The sequence below is a fragment of the Danio aesculapii genome, chromosome 18 (genome assembly GCF_903798145.1).
Source record: "Danio aesculapii chromosome 18, fDanAes4.1, whole genome shotgun sequence".
Classification (NCBI taxonomy): Eukaryota; Metazoa; Chordata; class Actinopteri; order Cypriniformes; family Danionidae; genus Danio; species Danio aesculapii.
Genome location: NC_079452.1, coordinates 4,412,080 through 4,427,801, shown reverse-complemented (window position 1 = coordinate 4,427,801; position 15,722 = coordinate 4,412,080). Strand labels below are relative to the sequence as shown.

At 34.7% G+C, this 15,722-nt stretch overlaps 1 protein-coding gene across 5 annotated transcripts in view; it reads right to left on the bottom strand.

Moving 5' to 3' along the window:
• Nucleotides 1-15,722, bottom strand: part of rasgrp4 (RAS guanyl releasing protein 4) — a 51,727-nt gene extending 36,005 nt beyond the window's left edge. For 2 of the 5 annotated variants that reach the window (XM_056478209.1, XM_056478211.1), the window contains exons 1-5: nucleotides 15,228-15,721; nucleotides 6,347-6,519; nucleotides 3,411-3,516; nucleotides 3,087-3,149; nucleotides 2,860-2,991 (exon numbers count right to left, since the gene is read on the bottom strand). In XM_056478209.1, the coding sequence (XP_056334184.1) occupies nucleotides 2,860-2,991; nucleotides 3,087-3,149; nucleotides 3,411-3,516; nucleotides 6,347-6,519; nucleotides 15,228-15,250 (497 nt within the window). In that variant the 5' untranslated portion in view covers nucleotides 15,251-15,721. Of the gene's footprint in view, nucleotides 1-2,859; nucleotides 2,992-3,086; nucleotides 3,150-3,410; nucleotides 3,517-6,346; nucleotides 6,520-14,742; nucleotides 14,847-15,227 lie in introns of those variants that run through there. The other 3 variants (XM_056478213.1, XM_056478210.1, XM_056478212.1) reach the window with 3 other exon arrangements.

The window sequence follows — 15,722 nt, the reverse complement described above, 5'->3', positions numbered from 1 at the left end:
TAAACATAAACACAAACTTTGTTGATGAGGGTTTGGTCGCCAACCATAATGTTGTTGCTGTAACAGTCATTTTATGAAAATGGTAACCATGCTGTCAAGCAATGTGGATTCAGGATTGATTTATGTTTCATACTGACACACAGAATGATCATTTATTAGATTGACTACTGTATCTATACACAGATCTCCTGAAACTTTAAAGGACAATTAAATTTAGTTGACCACTTCAGTAAATTAATGAGTGGGTGTGTATATAGGGCTGCACAATACATCAATTCAGCATCGATATCACAATGTGAATATGCAATAGTCCCATTGCAGAATCTGCACTGTTAAATTGTGATTATAATTAAACAGGAAACAGTTCTGAACACAAGCAAAGTTTAGCCCTACTACAGTCAACAAATATGGTAACACTTAATTTTGATGGCACAAGACGTTTGGCCAGCGGAGAAATTAAAATGGTCGTGCCCAACTGAGTCTGGTTTCTCTCAAGGTTTTTTTTTCTTCACTTTCGCCAATTAGTGAAGGTTTTTTTTCCCTCTCCGCTGTCGCCTCTGGCTTGATTGGTTCGGGATCTGAAGAGCTGCGCACCGTGGATTTGCTTTTCAGTGTTTGGACTCTCAGTAGTGATTTTTAAACCACACTGAACTGAGCTCAACTGAACTGAACTTAAACACTAAAAACTGAACTACACTGTTCCAATTTACTATGATCTTTTATGTGAAGCTGCTTTGACACAATCTACATTGTATAAGCGCTATACAAATAAAGGTGAATTGAATTGAATTCAATTGATGGTCCATTTGAGTATTAGTAGACTATCTGCTTAATATCTGTTGATACTGCTCCTTCAACAGACATTTAACTGACTATAAGAAACTTTGCAAGTACATGTCAACTTACACTAACCCTAACCCCAACCTAACAGTCTACTTACACTGTAAAAAATAAATCCGTAAAGTTTACGGTAAAAAACTGGCAGCTGTGGTTACCAGTATTTTTTCTTTAAAAATACGGTATAAACCGTAAAACTAATTTCTCATTTTTACAGTAAACTACCATATTTCATAAATTTATAATAAGTCTGTATTTTGAATTAACAACATCTACACATCTTTTCTTGCACAGTTAGACACATTAACACAGCCATATGCTGGTGGTGATGAGTATGATATAATTCACACAGCTACTAAACACCAGTGCGGTAACACGCATAAAATTAAAGTCATGAAATAAACATTGTTTATCAGCATTAGATGTAACATAAACCTCTAATATACATAACTGATGGGGAAACAACTAAAAAGATCCATAGTAATGTCAACAAAAAGCCTAAAAAGTGCCATGCAGAGAATTCTGGGAAAGTCAATTTACGGTTATTTGCCATATACATTAAGAAAACATACTGTTAACCAGGTTATGGATTTTTACAGTAGCATTTTTACAGTTTTTTACAGTTGAAATCATGGCCATTTTTTACAGTGTTTAATCTTTTTAGTTTTTTTTATTCTAATGACAATTAGTTGACATGTAGATGCAATGTAACTTAAATCAAACGGACCATCAAAATAATATATATATATATATATATATATATATATATATATATATATATATATATATATATATATATATATATATATATATATATATATATATATATATATATATATATATATATATATATATATATATATATATATATATTATTTTGATGGTCCGTTTAATTTAAGTTACATTTAGGCACAATAAATATAAAATCTGTAGCTTTAACAAAGAATTATTTAATCTTTTAACAAAGGTTAATTGTGTTTTTTTTTTTTATTACAATGAAGACTATACAGTGTTTTTTTCATTGTTTGATTACATTACATTGCTATTTTACATTTTACCACAATTTAATTCATTTCATCTTAATTTCTATAGCAATTTAACAATGTATATTGTGTCAAAGCAGCTTAACATAGAAGTTGTAGTACATTAAAATTGCTTCACTCCAGTTTTCAGAGTTGAAGTTCAGTTTAGTTCAGTTCAGTGTAACATAAATGTCACCGCTGAAAGCACACACAATATTCAGAAAACCATTAAGCACTGTCTATTTAATTTGTATCTGTGTTCTATTGTATTAATTTATGCTTGCAACGTGTTTATTACACTTTATAATAAACATGCTTGCCTGAAACAGGCACAGAAAAATCAACACTTCAAGAGCATGCTCTGTAAAGCAGCCTTCTAAACATAAACACAATATTTGTTGACGATGGTTTGGTCAGCAAACATAATGTTGTTGCTGTGGATATGGAAAGCATGTGAAAATATATATTTATTAGGGATGTGACTGTGTAAGATTTTAAGCTTATTCAAACCATTTGGGCAAAATAAATACATGAAGCTTTAACAAAGATTTATATTTAACTATACAGTGTAATTTTCCATTGTTTGATTATATTACATTTTTATTTTACATTTTACCACAATACCACTATCCAGAAAACCATTAAGTACTGTCTATTTAATTTGTATCTTAGTTCTATTGTATTCATTTATGCTCGTAATGTGCTTTATAATACTTTATAGTAAACACCTCCTACAAAAATTTCACAATTCCAAATTATGAATACTTTCCAAACAGACTTACTTAAAAATATCTTTTTAAATGACATGAATATCTCAATATACATCACAGAAAATCTAAATATTGCAATGTCAGCTTTTTCCCTAATATCTTGCAGTCCTAGTGTCTCCAAAAACTCCAAAACTCCAAAAAGTGAGTTGAATTCAGCTGCAGTGTGAACGCTGCCTTCACTAAAGCTTTTTCTATGCCAATACTTGAATTTTAACTGTAAAAACACTCACATATAAGGTGTGTTGATGAGCTGATGGTGCGAATCGGTTCCCTCAGCACTGACCAGAGCCCAGAGATCTCCCATGGCTTTTTCTAACAGAGGGTCCACCTCAAACATCAGTCTGAACTGGCTAATCCACTGCCTGAAACAGACCAAGAAGAAGCGGAGGACAGGCGTGAATCCTCCATTCATTCTGCAGTCTTTAGGTGCACGTGTGGAAGCTGTGGATCCACCAACCTGATGAAGTGACAGATTTGTGGACGCCTTTGTCCCCTTTTCTCTGCAGGACAATCCTTATATGTGATCACAAGTCAAGGAGAAAGCACACAACAGAGCGACTACAGACTCTCCTAATCTAAAAGAGAAAACAATCCAGCCTCAATTAATAGGCTAAACCAAAACAGGGCAGCTCTTGTTTCTTTGTCAGTGGGATTAAGAGCCATGTGAGGCTGCGTGTTGCTGTGACTGAATCTAAGACTGCTCAATGAATGATGGACTCAGCTGCTCTGGGATCAGATGCATAAATTAAAAAAGGTAAAATAATAGCCTGAAGAAGGATATAGAGAAAGCAGCTTATGGGCGAAGCTGTGTGATGGTACGACCCAGTTGTGCATCATGAGGGTCATGTTGACAAGCTGCGTCCCTCTGTTTAGCTTCCCATCGGAGTCTGCAAAAAAAAAAAAAAAAAAGTTTAGAATTCTATGAGTTATGCAGTTGTTCTGGGTGCTTTCTGTGTAAAATTTTTAGCTTCTAGTTAAATTAATCTTATGAGTGGCTATATACTGTACAAAAGCTAGTCATATATGACACTGCGTAGTCATATATAATATATTTATTTATTTAATTTTATAAAAATAAATGTTAAAATCTAAAGAGCTTAAAGTATAATCTCTTTTCACATTTCTCACGTTCCTCATCAGCAGAAGGTGTCATACAGTAGTGCGCAGTGGATGGGAGAGTACAACAAATCATTTCTTTACAATTCTATATGCTAAAATAATTTTAAAAGACTCCAAGATGATTATCAGGACTTTCAGAAAAAGGGAAAAAATTGTGTGAGACTGATAACGGCAGCCAGAGAAGAGAATAACGTTAAATTTACTCTCAGCCCCATAGACGCTGAATTAGAAACACTGCATAAGCGGTTATTTGTTTTTGTAATTTGACGCAAAGATGATATAATACATACAAAAATGCATATAAATGCATTTAAAAAAAATTAAATATTAAAAACTTTCAAGGATTTAAGATTATGATGACAGTTAAACACGTCATAACAGTCTTGTGAAAAGGGTTCATAGGAATCTATTATATTTAATATATATATATATATATATATATATATATATATATATATATATATATATATATATATATATATATATATATATATATATATATATATATATTTTTTTTTTTACATTATAATAAGTATTTTTTCTTCATTATACCAGCACTTTAAATATTATAAAAAAACATACACTACATAGAACCAGTTTATGCTTTTTAAACTCTACATGTTCATCATTAAACTCTCTAGGATTTTTTTTAACTCTCCAAAAACAAGTGTCTTCTCAGGATAAAAAGAAATGGCATGAGCTTAATATTATTTAAATACAGATATACCAATACATTATAATAATATCCTCTTTAATTACATTTCATTATAAACAAAACAACTTTTTAAAAATAAAAGTTGCAGAATGGATTTTGTGATGACATAGAAACAAACATTTTAGATCCTCAAAGGACCTCTCTGTTTAATTTTCTAAAAGTTTAAATCCTAAAAATATTTAATACAATTTTCCATATCCATAAATGCTAAAGTTGCTTCACAGAACCATCATTCTTATTTTTAAGAATACACTTGATTCTAAAATTATTTGTAAATGCACATGTGAATGTAGGCTTCGTTGAAGGAAAAAGTGCCAAAAGGTCAAAGCTCTTAAAAAATTATGCACCCCAATGTGATGAATCACACTGTGGCCATTTATTTTGTAATAATTAAATTGAGCATGTGATATGTTGTTTGAAATGCAATGTAGTTTTAGCATTATACAATTATTTTATAGATAAAACAATGGTAAAACAGCTAAAACATCAACTGCACTGACAAGACACGTCAGTGTGCACACGTTTGCTTCTAAAGAGTGAATATAAATCTAAAATAAACTACTTATTACATTTTACTGTGTTATTAAAGATAATTAGTTTTAATAATAACTTTTTAAGTGCAAATTAGATGCCAGAAAATCTTATATAAATGAATAGAAATAGTGGAAATTAGCATAGGTCTCACAATATTGACCTAAGCTCCAACAAAAGATTATTTCAGCAGGTATAACAACAACAACATCAAAAATCAGTGTATAGCTTTTAAAAAACATTTGTATCACTGTAATAAACAATATGTATCACTATAATAAAGTCTCATTAGTAAACTTTAGTTAATGCATTACAATCAACAATGAGAAACAGCTATATTTTAGTTATATTTTAAAGTTATTAAAAAATACAACAATATTGTAATAGTTATTAGGTCAATTTAATAAAACAATTATGATTATTTTTGGCTTTAACCCATTATTGGGCATTAACTAAGAAATGAAAAATGCTTTTGTAGTTGTCATTACATTGATTTGAGATAAATGTTACAAATACAGTCCTGGTGCACAGACTTAATGAACAAAAATCCTACAAATAGTCACAAAATGTTTTCAATTTATTTTCAAAATATTGTAAAACATGTTGTATGCCAGTATAACATGAAAATGTTTGTTTAAAAATAAATTGCATATTAAATGTACAAGCATTTGGTGCTGTGATGAACACCCACTGCCAATAAAACTATTTGAATATTCCTAAAAGATACTCTAAAAGTTTTAATAATCAATAATTATTCATAATAATTTAAACCATCCACGATATCAATATTGTACATGTTCATTATCACAATATATTGAATTATTGAATAGCGACATTAAATCGCATTTAAAAAATGTAAAAAAATCAGAGGAGGAGGGACATGAAAAGAGAGTGAGAGAAAGAGAGAGAGGGCAAGCCTGCAAAACTGAGGCGCACAATCAGGCTTTGTCTCATTAGCATACAGGGACAAACACATTCCCAGGCCCTGAATGCTGGTAAGCCAAAAGATTTCCCTCTGTTTCTCTTTATCTGCGTTTTTCTCTCCCTCTCTCTTTGACAAGAGCGCCTATCCCTCTGTCCCTCACACTCCTCGGCAGACTTACATAATCTGCCTGGCACAGGGAGACTGGGAATGATGGGCACATGAGGCCAGAGACAGGGCTGAGAACCCCGGGAAGAAAAAAAAAAGTGGGAGATGTGTGACTTCATCTTACGACGAGTAATGATCATATAATATAAAAGTCCTCGTTTAACTATTAGGGGGTCCAATATTTTTACACTACTTGAAAGATGCATGAGGCTGGCTGTCATTAAGGGTTTTGGCATGACATTGATCTGACACAGACACTGACCGAAGCAGTTGAGGCAGCGGATGATGAGTTCGTCCAGGCTGGCAGAGCGGAATGAAGCGTGAGCCGGTGGACTCTGAAGAGCCCTGCTGATCTCCTGAGCACTGGGGCAGGTCATTCTCCTCTGCACTGGTCTTCTGCTCTTTATCCCACACTCCTGACGGGACTTCCTGCTGCTGGAGACACATGTAAAAAAAAACACAGTTTGAGAATCCTTGATGCTATTAATATAGTAGACCAACCGCCAGGTACAGTTGTCAGAAATCAGAATTATAATCCCCCTGCATATGTTTCCCCTGGTTTTTATTTCATATTTTTGCTGGTTTTTAAAGATTATTCTTTTCAAATGAACATTTATAATTCTTATTATTCAGGTATATACTAATAGTTAATTTGTATGTATAATAAATGCTTTATTAACTCAACTTCATCCAGTTTTGTGACCTAATCTAAAGTAAGGACTTATTTATGCTTTATAAATCTCTTATAAATGACAATTAAATTATATTCTAAAGAGAAAAAAGAACATAAACAACTTTATTTATTTATATTCATTTCAAGATACACAAATGAAACTGTACTTCAAATGAATCTTTTCAACCTTATCTAAAACAAAATTACTATACAGTTTAAACACTGCTAAATAACATTGGAATGTTGTATCATAATATATTGTTAAATTATTATATTGTTGTTGTTTTATCCAGTTTTATTTATGTTTAAACTTTACAGTCATTTTACTTTTTCAGATAAGATTGCAAAGATGTATTGTTCATTTGATACTGAGCCTTTAATTCATATTTATTAGGGATTTAAAAAGCATAAATAGTCCTCACTTTAGATTAGGTCACAAAACTGGATGAAGTTGAGTTAATGTTGCATTTATAAACAGAAACAATTAACTATTAGTATATGCCTGATAATAAAATATATAAATGTTGATTTGAATAGTTTATTAATCATTTACTAACTCATTCTGAATGATCATAAAAAAACCCAACTACCCTTAAATACAAATGGTTTGTAAATAATGCAATACTCAATTTAGTCATGAAAAATTAACCAATAACAAGTATGAAAGTACAATTATTAAGCACATTTTAAATGTGCTTTTAAGTCAAGAATAGAGCATTTGTATCTGGAGTTATAAACTGGTAACTAACATCTGTTAATGTAGAGATAATGCTTAACAAACAATCTTTATCAATTCTTTATTTGCTAATGCTTAATAAATGATTTATAGTGTTTAGTTATTATAAATTTACAGATTTTCTCAGCACATTACTAAACATAATAGATTTAATAACTAATTTCTAATAACTGATTTCTTTTATCTTTGCCATGATGACAGTAAATAATATTTGACTAGATATTTTTCAAGACACTTCTATACAGCTTAAAGTGACATTTAAAGGCTTAATTAGGTTAATTAGGCAAATTAGGGTAATTAGACAAGTCATTGTATAAGTGGCTTGTTCTGTAGATAATCTGAAAAAATATTGCTTAAGATGGATAATAATATTGACCTTAAAATATATATTTTTTTATTTAAAACTGCTTTTATTCTAGCTAAAATAAAACAAATAAGACTTTCTCCAGAAGAAAAAATATTATAGGAAATAGGGTGAAAAATTCCATGATCTGTTTTTAAAAAATCCGTATTAAAATATTCGTATGAGGGCTAATAATTTTGACTTCAACTGTATATTCAAACAATCAGAATGATCGTCTGACCAAAAAAAAAAAACAAAAAAAACAAAACAAAACAAAGAACATTAAATTATCCAGAGTCACATTCGTTTTACAAAATGGATACTGTTTTAGTCCGAGCATCAGACCACGGGAACAAAACAATGATGTGTTGTCTTGTCAAGCGCATTTTGATAATTTTATATTATGATAAGTGTTGTTGATATTACAAACTTCATCTGTGGCATTTTTTAATGCTGCACTGAAAACCACAGCAGTGATGTGTGCAAGAGCCTGGTGAAGACATCTAGTTATGAGAAACATTGTTGCACACCAACCCCAAGTATAACCATGTAATGATACTATCATTTATCACAATGCCCATCTATGTTTCTCATACACTGTAAAAAAAATCGAACATACAAATTGTTAACTCAGTTTAAAATGGTAAGTTAGGTGAACATATTTTTGAGCTCAGAGTTGAATTTATTCATAAAAACAATTTAACTGCATGTTAAATGCCCTAGCAACCAGCCAGAACACTACATCAGCTACTTATTTAAATCCCTCTTAACTAGAGAGAATTCCTATAAGAGTTGGCACACAAAACACTTACAGTAAGCAACCACATCAAAATGCCCTAGCAACCTGCTAAAACACCTAGCAACTACTCAGAAACAAGCTGAAGTATCAAAAACTACTTTGGCCCAATCCCATTTCTACCCCTCAGCCCTTCCTCTTACCCCTCGTTTTGAAGTGAATTGGGTAGTGGTGTCCCAATTCTCTTTATCTTGAAGGCGTAGGGCTATGAGCTAGATACCCCTTGAAACGGAGAACTTCAAGACCACACTTTAAATCAAATGGTACGAAAATTTCATACAAAAATAGAATTGGGATTGGGCCTTAGTAACCTAAAAATAATGCCCTAGTAACCAATTAGAAACATTTACTTAATAACTCCAATGACCACACCAATCACAAAAAAAGAAGAAAAAAAAAGAAAATAGTTGTAAACACCCTAGAAACCGTCAAAAAATCCTTAGCAACCACTCTGAAATGTTCTAGCAACACGGGGCACCACTGTTGCTTCCCAGTACATGGAAATTGTATACCGTGAGTCTCAAACACTATTGTTTCCTTGTTCTCATGTAAATCCCATTCCAGTGGAAAAACAAGCCATACAAAAACACAGACTCATTATTATGCACACCCCAGCAGCATTTGATTGGCCAAAATATTATTACTACAATTTTATATTACAGCTCATCAGAACACAAAATTTAGCTAAAAGCAATTGTAAAGATACACAGCGCCACTGCGAAGAGGCTGTTTAACTGTATGATTTGGTAGTTTAAAATGTATATTGTGACGTGTGTGTTAGTAATGTGGTTATAGACAAGTGTATGTTGGTAATGATGGAACAAACACTTGTAGACTGTTGAATAACTATTTACGACATATTTCAAGAGTTCACACTTAGCTGATGATTAGTAAATAAAGTGTGTTTGGCATGCTGTCCTGGGAGAGAGCCCTGAGCTCGGAAGATCCTCAAGCCTGGGGCTCCCTCCCGTTTCATTGGGTGAGAGGGGAGTCTGAGCTCAGGTAGATTTAGAAAGCTCCCCTGAATTTAATCATTCATTCATTTTTCTTCTGCTTATTTCTTTGTTTATTAGGGGTTGCCACAGTGGAACTATTCCTATTCCATATGTTTTATGTAGCAGTTTGTAACCCAATATTAAGAAACACCCAAACACCCTCACACTAATATACTAAGGCCAATTTCGTTTATTCAATTCACATACAGCTGAGGTCAAAATTATTAACCCCTCTTAGATTTTTTTCTTGTTTAAAATTTTCACTGTATGTTTGATAATACTTTTTTCTTCTGGAGAAAGTCTCATTTGTTTTATTTCGGCTAGAATAAAAGCAGTTTTAATTTTTTTTAAAGCATTTTAAAGTCTAAAGAAAAACCATTGTTATACAATAACTTGCCTAATTACCCTAACCTGCCTAGTTAACCTAATTAACCTAGTTAAGCCTTTAATTGCCACTTTAAGTTGTATAGAAGTGTCTTGAAAAATATCTAGTCAAATATTATTTACTGTCATCGTGGCAAAGAGAAAATAAATCAGTTATTAGAAATGAGTTATTAAAACTATTATGTTTAGAAATGTGATACAAAATCTTCTCTCTGTTAAACACAAATTGGGGAAAAATTTTTACAGGGGCTAATAATTCAGGGGGGCTAATAATTCTGACTTCAACTGTATACTGCATATCTTTGGGCTGTGGAGGGAAATCGGAGCGCCCAGAGGAAACCCACGTGAGCATGGGGAGAACATGTAAACTCTATACAGAAACGCGAACTGGCCCAGCCAGGGCTCAAACCAGCAACGTTCTTGCTGTGAGGCAACAGTGAGCCAACATTCCACCCTACCCTGAATTATGCTAGGAAACATGGGGAGGAGTTGGGGTGGATGGGGGGATTCTTCAAGGCGAAGATGATTCAGGTAAGGGAATCCAGTTATAAATGTGTGTTTTGGATTCATCTGATTGGTAAATCATGGGATACTGTAGCTAATGAGGGACCAGCTGTGGTCAATCATAAGCACATAATCCTCTTGAAATTATTCATTCATTCATTTTCTTTTCAGCTTAGTCCCTTTATTAATCTGGGGTCGCCACAGTGGAATGAACCGCTGATTTATCCGACATATGTTTTACGCAGTGGATTAACACACATACACTACGATCAATTCACTAATACCACATGTCTTTGGACGCGAACACGGAGAGAACATCCAAACTCCACCAGCGACCTTCTTGCTGTGAGGCGAACGTGCTACCCACTATGACCGCGTCAGCCCTCTCGAAATTAGTTTATAAAAAAACTTCACTTATGGATCATCTCATATCACTGAATTTTCTGGAGAGAAAGGATAGCAATAAACAGTATATGATACCAATATGGCTACGGTTATGTCATCCATCACTCATTGAAAAATCCTTATTAACAGAACATGCCGAACCATCACTGTTCACACAAATAATCTTATGAACTAAAAACATTGGATTATGCATGTCAGGCCAGTAGTTGAATGTCACTTTGCTAACACGCACAGTCCTGAAGGTCGCCATTGCTGTTTTGATTGTCAAGTACTTGTGAATGTCTATAAACTAAACCTTTAATACGCTTACACAAAACAATTGCTTTAAAGTTTTGATCAGAGAACAAATGAGAGAAGAGAGAAAAACCCAAGATGTTTAGTCTTTTTTTACATACCCTTGGAGCCAAGGGTGGCCCTTGAAGGCCTGTACACACGTGTGACTGTGTGCACTCTGCAAACCCTACTGGTAGATCAGGTATGTTGATGTTTATATGTAAGGAGGTATGTTTATGTCTGCTGCCCTATACAGTAGATGTCATTATTCAGGTCGCCAATGTCACAGGAAGAGAAACACTATAGATAAGCATCTCTGTCTCTCTGCTTAGCTCTTTCTTTTATCAGTCACACAAAGAGAACTACAACAACATCAGGCTTCCAGTCTGTAATACTTACAGGTGCTGCGTAGTTTTAAGGATTATCCACTTTGTAAAGTTGCCTTTTCTGACTTATGTGTTGAAAAGTATCACAGGCAGCATCAGCAAGAATCACTGTGGTCTATGACGGCATGAACAGGAAGCTGGCCGCGACTGCAGAGAAGTAGCGATGAGTTCTTAGAACGTCCAAAACCCCTCCCTGCTGCTCTCTCTCCCTTCCTCCTGAATCAGTGTCCAGTTCAGCACACTGTTTTCAATTCTCTCTGCGCACAAACACAGATACACACACACACCCTGATGCTTACCTTTACACCTCATTGAGCAAAGCGCTAAGATCAGGGTCACACAAATACACTCTCAAGCCAAGTGTGTAAATTTACTACAACTGAAGCTCGTAGACCAGGAAGGCACTCGTATGTGGCCTTCCTATTTATACCTTCATGAACTGCACCTCACATTTCCTTTTTCTTCTGTTCAGGCTATTTTTGACACATTGAATATTAGACTTGACTCCAGTATGCAAATTCACCACGTTTTTGCATAAACCTGATGTGCAGCATAGACAATGCACAATTCACATACGCCAGAACTTTTCAGGCATGAGAAATACACACATGCAGAGATACAGCCTCACACACACACAGTAAACAAATTAGGGAAAATGCACTTGGATAATGTAAATGAATTAGTAAACAAGTCTATGCAAATGTATATGCCTGGTATATTTAGGCCATGATACGATATTGTGATAATACTGTTTATTGCTGAACACTGAAAAACACACAAATGTGGCACATCTGAGGTGACATTTTGGTTTACAATAGCTCAGACTGTTTAATGCATCTTAGAGGAGGGTGAATGCAGGATTAGGCTCTGATACTAAAGGCTGGACAGCCATACCCACTGGATCAAACTGACATCAATAATAATAATAATAATAATTCCTTACATTTATGTAGCGCTTTTCTGGCCACTTAAAGCTCTTTACACATTTTTGGGGGGAATCTCCTCATCCACCACCAGTGTGCAGCATCCACCTGGATAACACAACGGCAGCCATATTGCAACAGACGGAACACCACACACCAGCTGATTGGTGGAGAGGAGCCAGAGTGATGAAGCCAATTACGATATGGAGATGGTTAGGAGGTCATGATGGATAGAGTCCAGTGGGCAAACTTGGCCAGGATGCTGGGGTTAAAACCCCTACTCTTTTTACTCTTTAAGGACATCCTAAGACTTTCGTCTCATCCAAAAGATGGCACACACTGAGCAGTATAGTGTCCCAATCAATATACTAGGGCGTTAGGACCCACACAGACCACAGGTTGAGCGCCCCTGATGGTCTCACGAACACCTCTTCCGGTAGCAACCAATGAATGCCATGAATGCATTTACACAACAATTACAACTCTGTACCATTTTGTACTGTGATAAAGAAATAAAGATGTATGAAGAACTGCTCACACCGAAGTTCCATTCAAACCAAGCAGCCTTCTGTTGGTGGACTTGGCAAATGTGTGTATCCAGCTTGAATGTGAGCAAAATCTGGGTGAAAACTTCACTGCTCATGCTAGACTATAGAAAGTCTGGATTTCGGTTGGATCTAAGGCAGAAAGTGATTCTTTAGTTTGTATTTTAATTGAAAATAAATGATTAATCTCACATAAATCTTTTTGCAGCAAATTTTAATTTGATGTTTAATGAGTATTGTTACATTCCATCAAGTCAGACATTGCCTTCTGTGGCTTACATTTTGATGTAACTTTACCTCATAGTGCCTTTTTTACAACAAACATTCATTGAAAATGAATGATTATTATACACAAACACGGTGACTTATTGAATGTGTGTGCTGTTTTAGCACACCAAGCTTTTCAGCATTTCTCCAAACAAGAGTTTGTTTTGTTTGCGTCTGTACACACATGACAACCTGCCATTCAGTTTAATAATCCAATGAAACATTAGCAATCATATAGTGTGTGAGTGTTTCGGCCATGCATAGCACCTACTCGCTCACTTTCTCTTCCTCTCCTCCTGCATTTGCTCTATTCATGTCATTCAGAAAACAACTTCTCCTTTCTCTTTGGAAATCCCCCCTAACCTCCCCCCTATCCCTTCCCTGCCACAGTAGCCAGTGTTTTACTCCCAGTTCCTGGCTACATATCCAGCTCCATTCCCCTACCCCCAGCCCTCCTGCTTTCTCCTCATCTACTTCTTTTTTATTTTTTCTCTTTCTATCTAACACACACACACACACACACACACACACACACACACACACACACACACACACACACACACACACACACACACATACACACACACATGCAAATTCCTCCCTTTCTCTCGTTAATTGATTAATTGATGCCAGAGCCCTTTGAAGGCCTTGTTTGTGGACCACCCTCTCTCTATCTCTGTACCCGTGAGTCAGTTTACCCTCTTCATCATGTACCTGATGATCTGAGATCTCCGTCAACATGCTTCCAAAATCTATTAATTTAATGCTATTTATTATACAGATATTTGTAAATATATATTATTATACTATATATTATATATATTATAATACTAAAATACTAAAATTAGAATATACGGTAAATTTAAAGTCGTAAAAATGTTGACTACTATATATATATATATATATATATATATATATATATATATATATATATATATATATATATATATATATATACACACACATATATTTATTTATCTATTTATATTATTTTCAATATTAAGTACTATTTTATATAGTAAACATACATATTTTTCATCATAACCACTTGCTATAATGAGTCTTTCACAGATAGCATCACCTCAGCCGATGCTAAGTCAGTAATTTCCAGGCAATCAGATAACCCCTCTAAGATAACTTGCACAAAGCAGACGCCCCCAAAAACTCCTAGTCCTTATAATCATTAATCCCATTCACACTTTGCTTTGTTTCAGTTAAAGTATACAGTAATAATACTGTATACAGTTCAGATGTATACTAGCACATATATTTGATCACATGCATTAAAATCTGACCCCAAATGTAGCGTGGGTTACCTCAACGATTAGCTTTCAAATGAGTTTACAATAGCAATGTTTCTTCTCAACACCAACCAGTATGTTCGTGCTAATGCCTCTTATGTACTGTAAACAGAACAAGCGAACATACCTCTATCCACAACAGGTCACAGGAGAATAACTAGGTCAAAAGCACTTCATCTCCCTAGTGCGAAATCCCCTGTTAAAGATCAGAGACCAGCACCACTGCTACTTCACCACATACATGCGTGAATCTATGATCTTGCAAATGCAAACATACTCTGAGTGAAAAAGGGAGCGTCTGAATGATGAATCTGCAGTTTGAACCGTTTTGAGAGTGACTAGCCTGTCTCTCTCACACAGAGAACTGAAACCTAAACACATAGTTCTGAAGAACATGAGGAGAAACCACAGCTTGTCAGATAACCACAGTTATCATCACTTTGCAGTGTGCTGCAAAACGAGGCGCCAACAGAGTTATCGAACCTCAATTGCACTGACACAAAGAGCTAAAGCAGACATTTTGCTTTAAAGGTGACATCAAATAATTTGTGAAGAGCACGGACACCTGTCGAGACACAGTCAGAATGGAATAGAAAGTCAGAAAGTCTGTACCTTTTTGACTCCTTGCGATTCATGGTGTCAAATCCCCTCCACCGGTGTCCTGTTGGCGTCCCCCGTGCTGCTTAAACCCCTGCCTGTCCCATTGGGCAACTTAAAGTCTCTCTCTTCCAACCAGAGGTACTAGCTGACCTCTGACAGGTTGTGATGGACAGTCTGTTCAGTCCCTTCTGTCAAAGCGTAAAACCTGAAAACCAGCTGCTGCGTCTCAGAGTTCTCTCTCTCTCTCTCTCGCTCACTCACTTGCACTTACACACTCCCCCTCTTTTCTTCCTCTCTGTGTATTACCAGACAACATCAACCACAGGGCGCAGAGTTAACCAAAACAATAAATAAAAGAAAGCCCAACAACCCCTATTCAGCGACAGTGCATTAAAATCAAAAAGTACAACTGTACAATCAACAAAAAAAGTTGTTAAAATGAGCATATGCACAACAAACAACTAACTGCATTCACTACAAACAAGTCTCTATTTGAAATACAGGCAC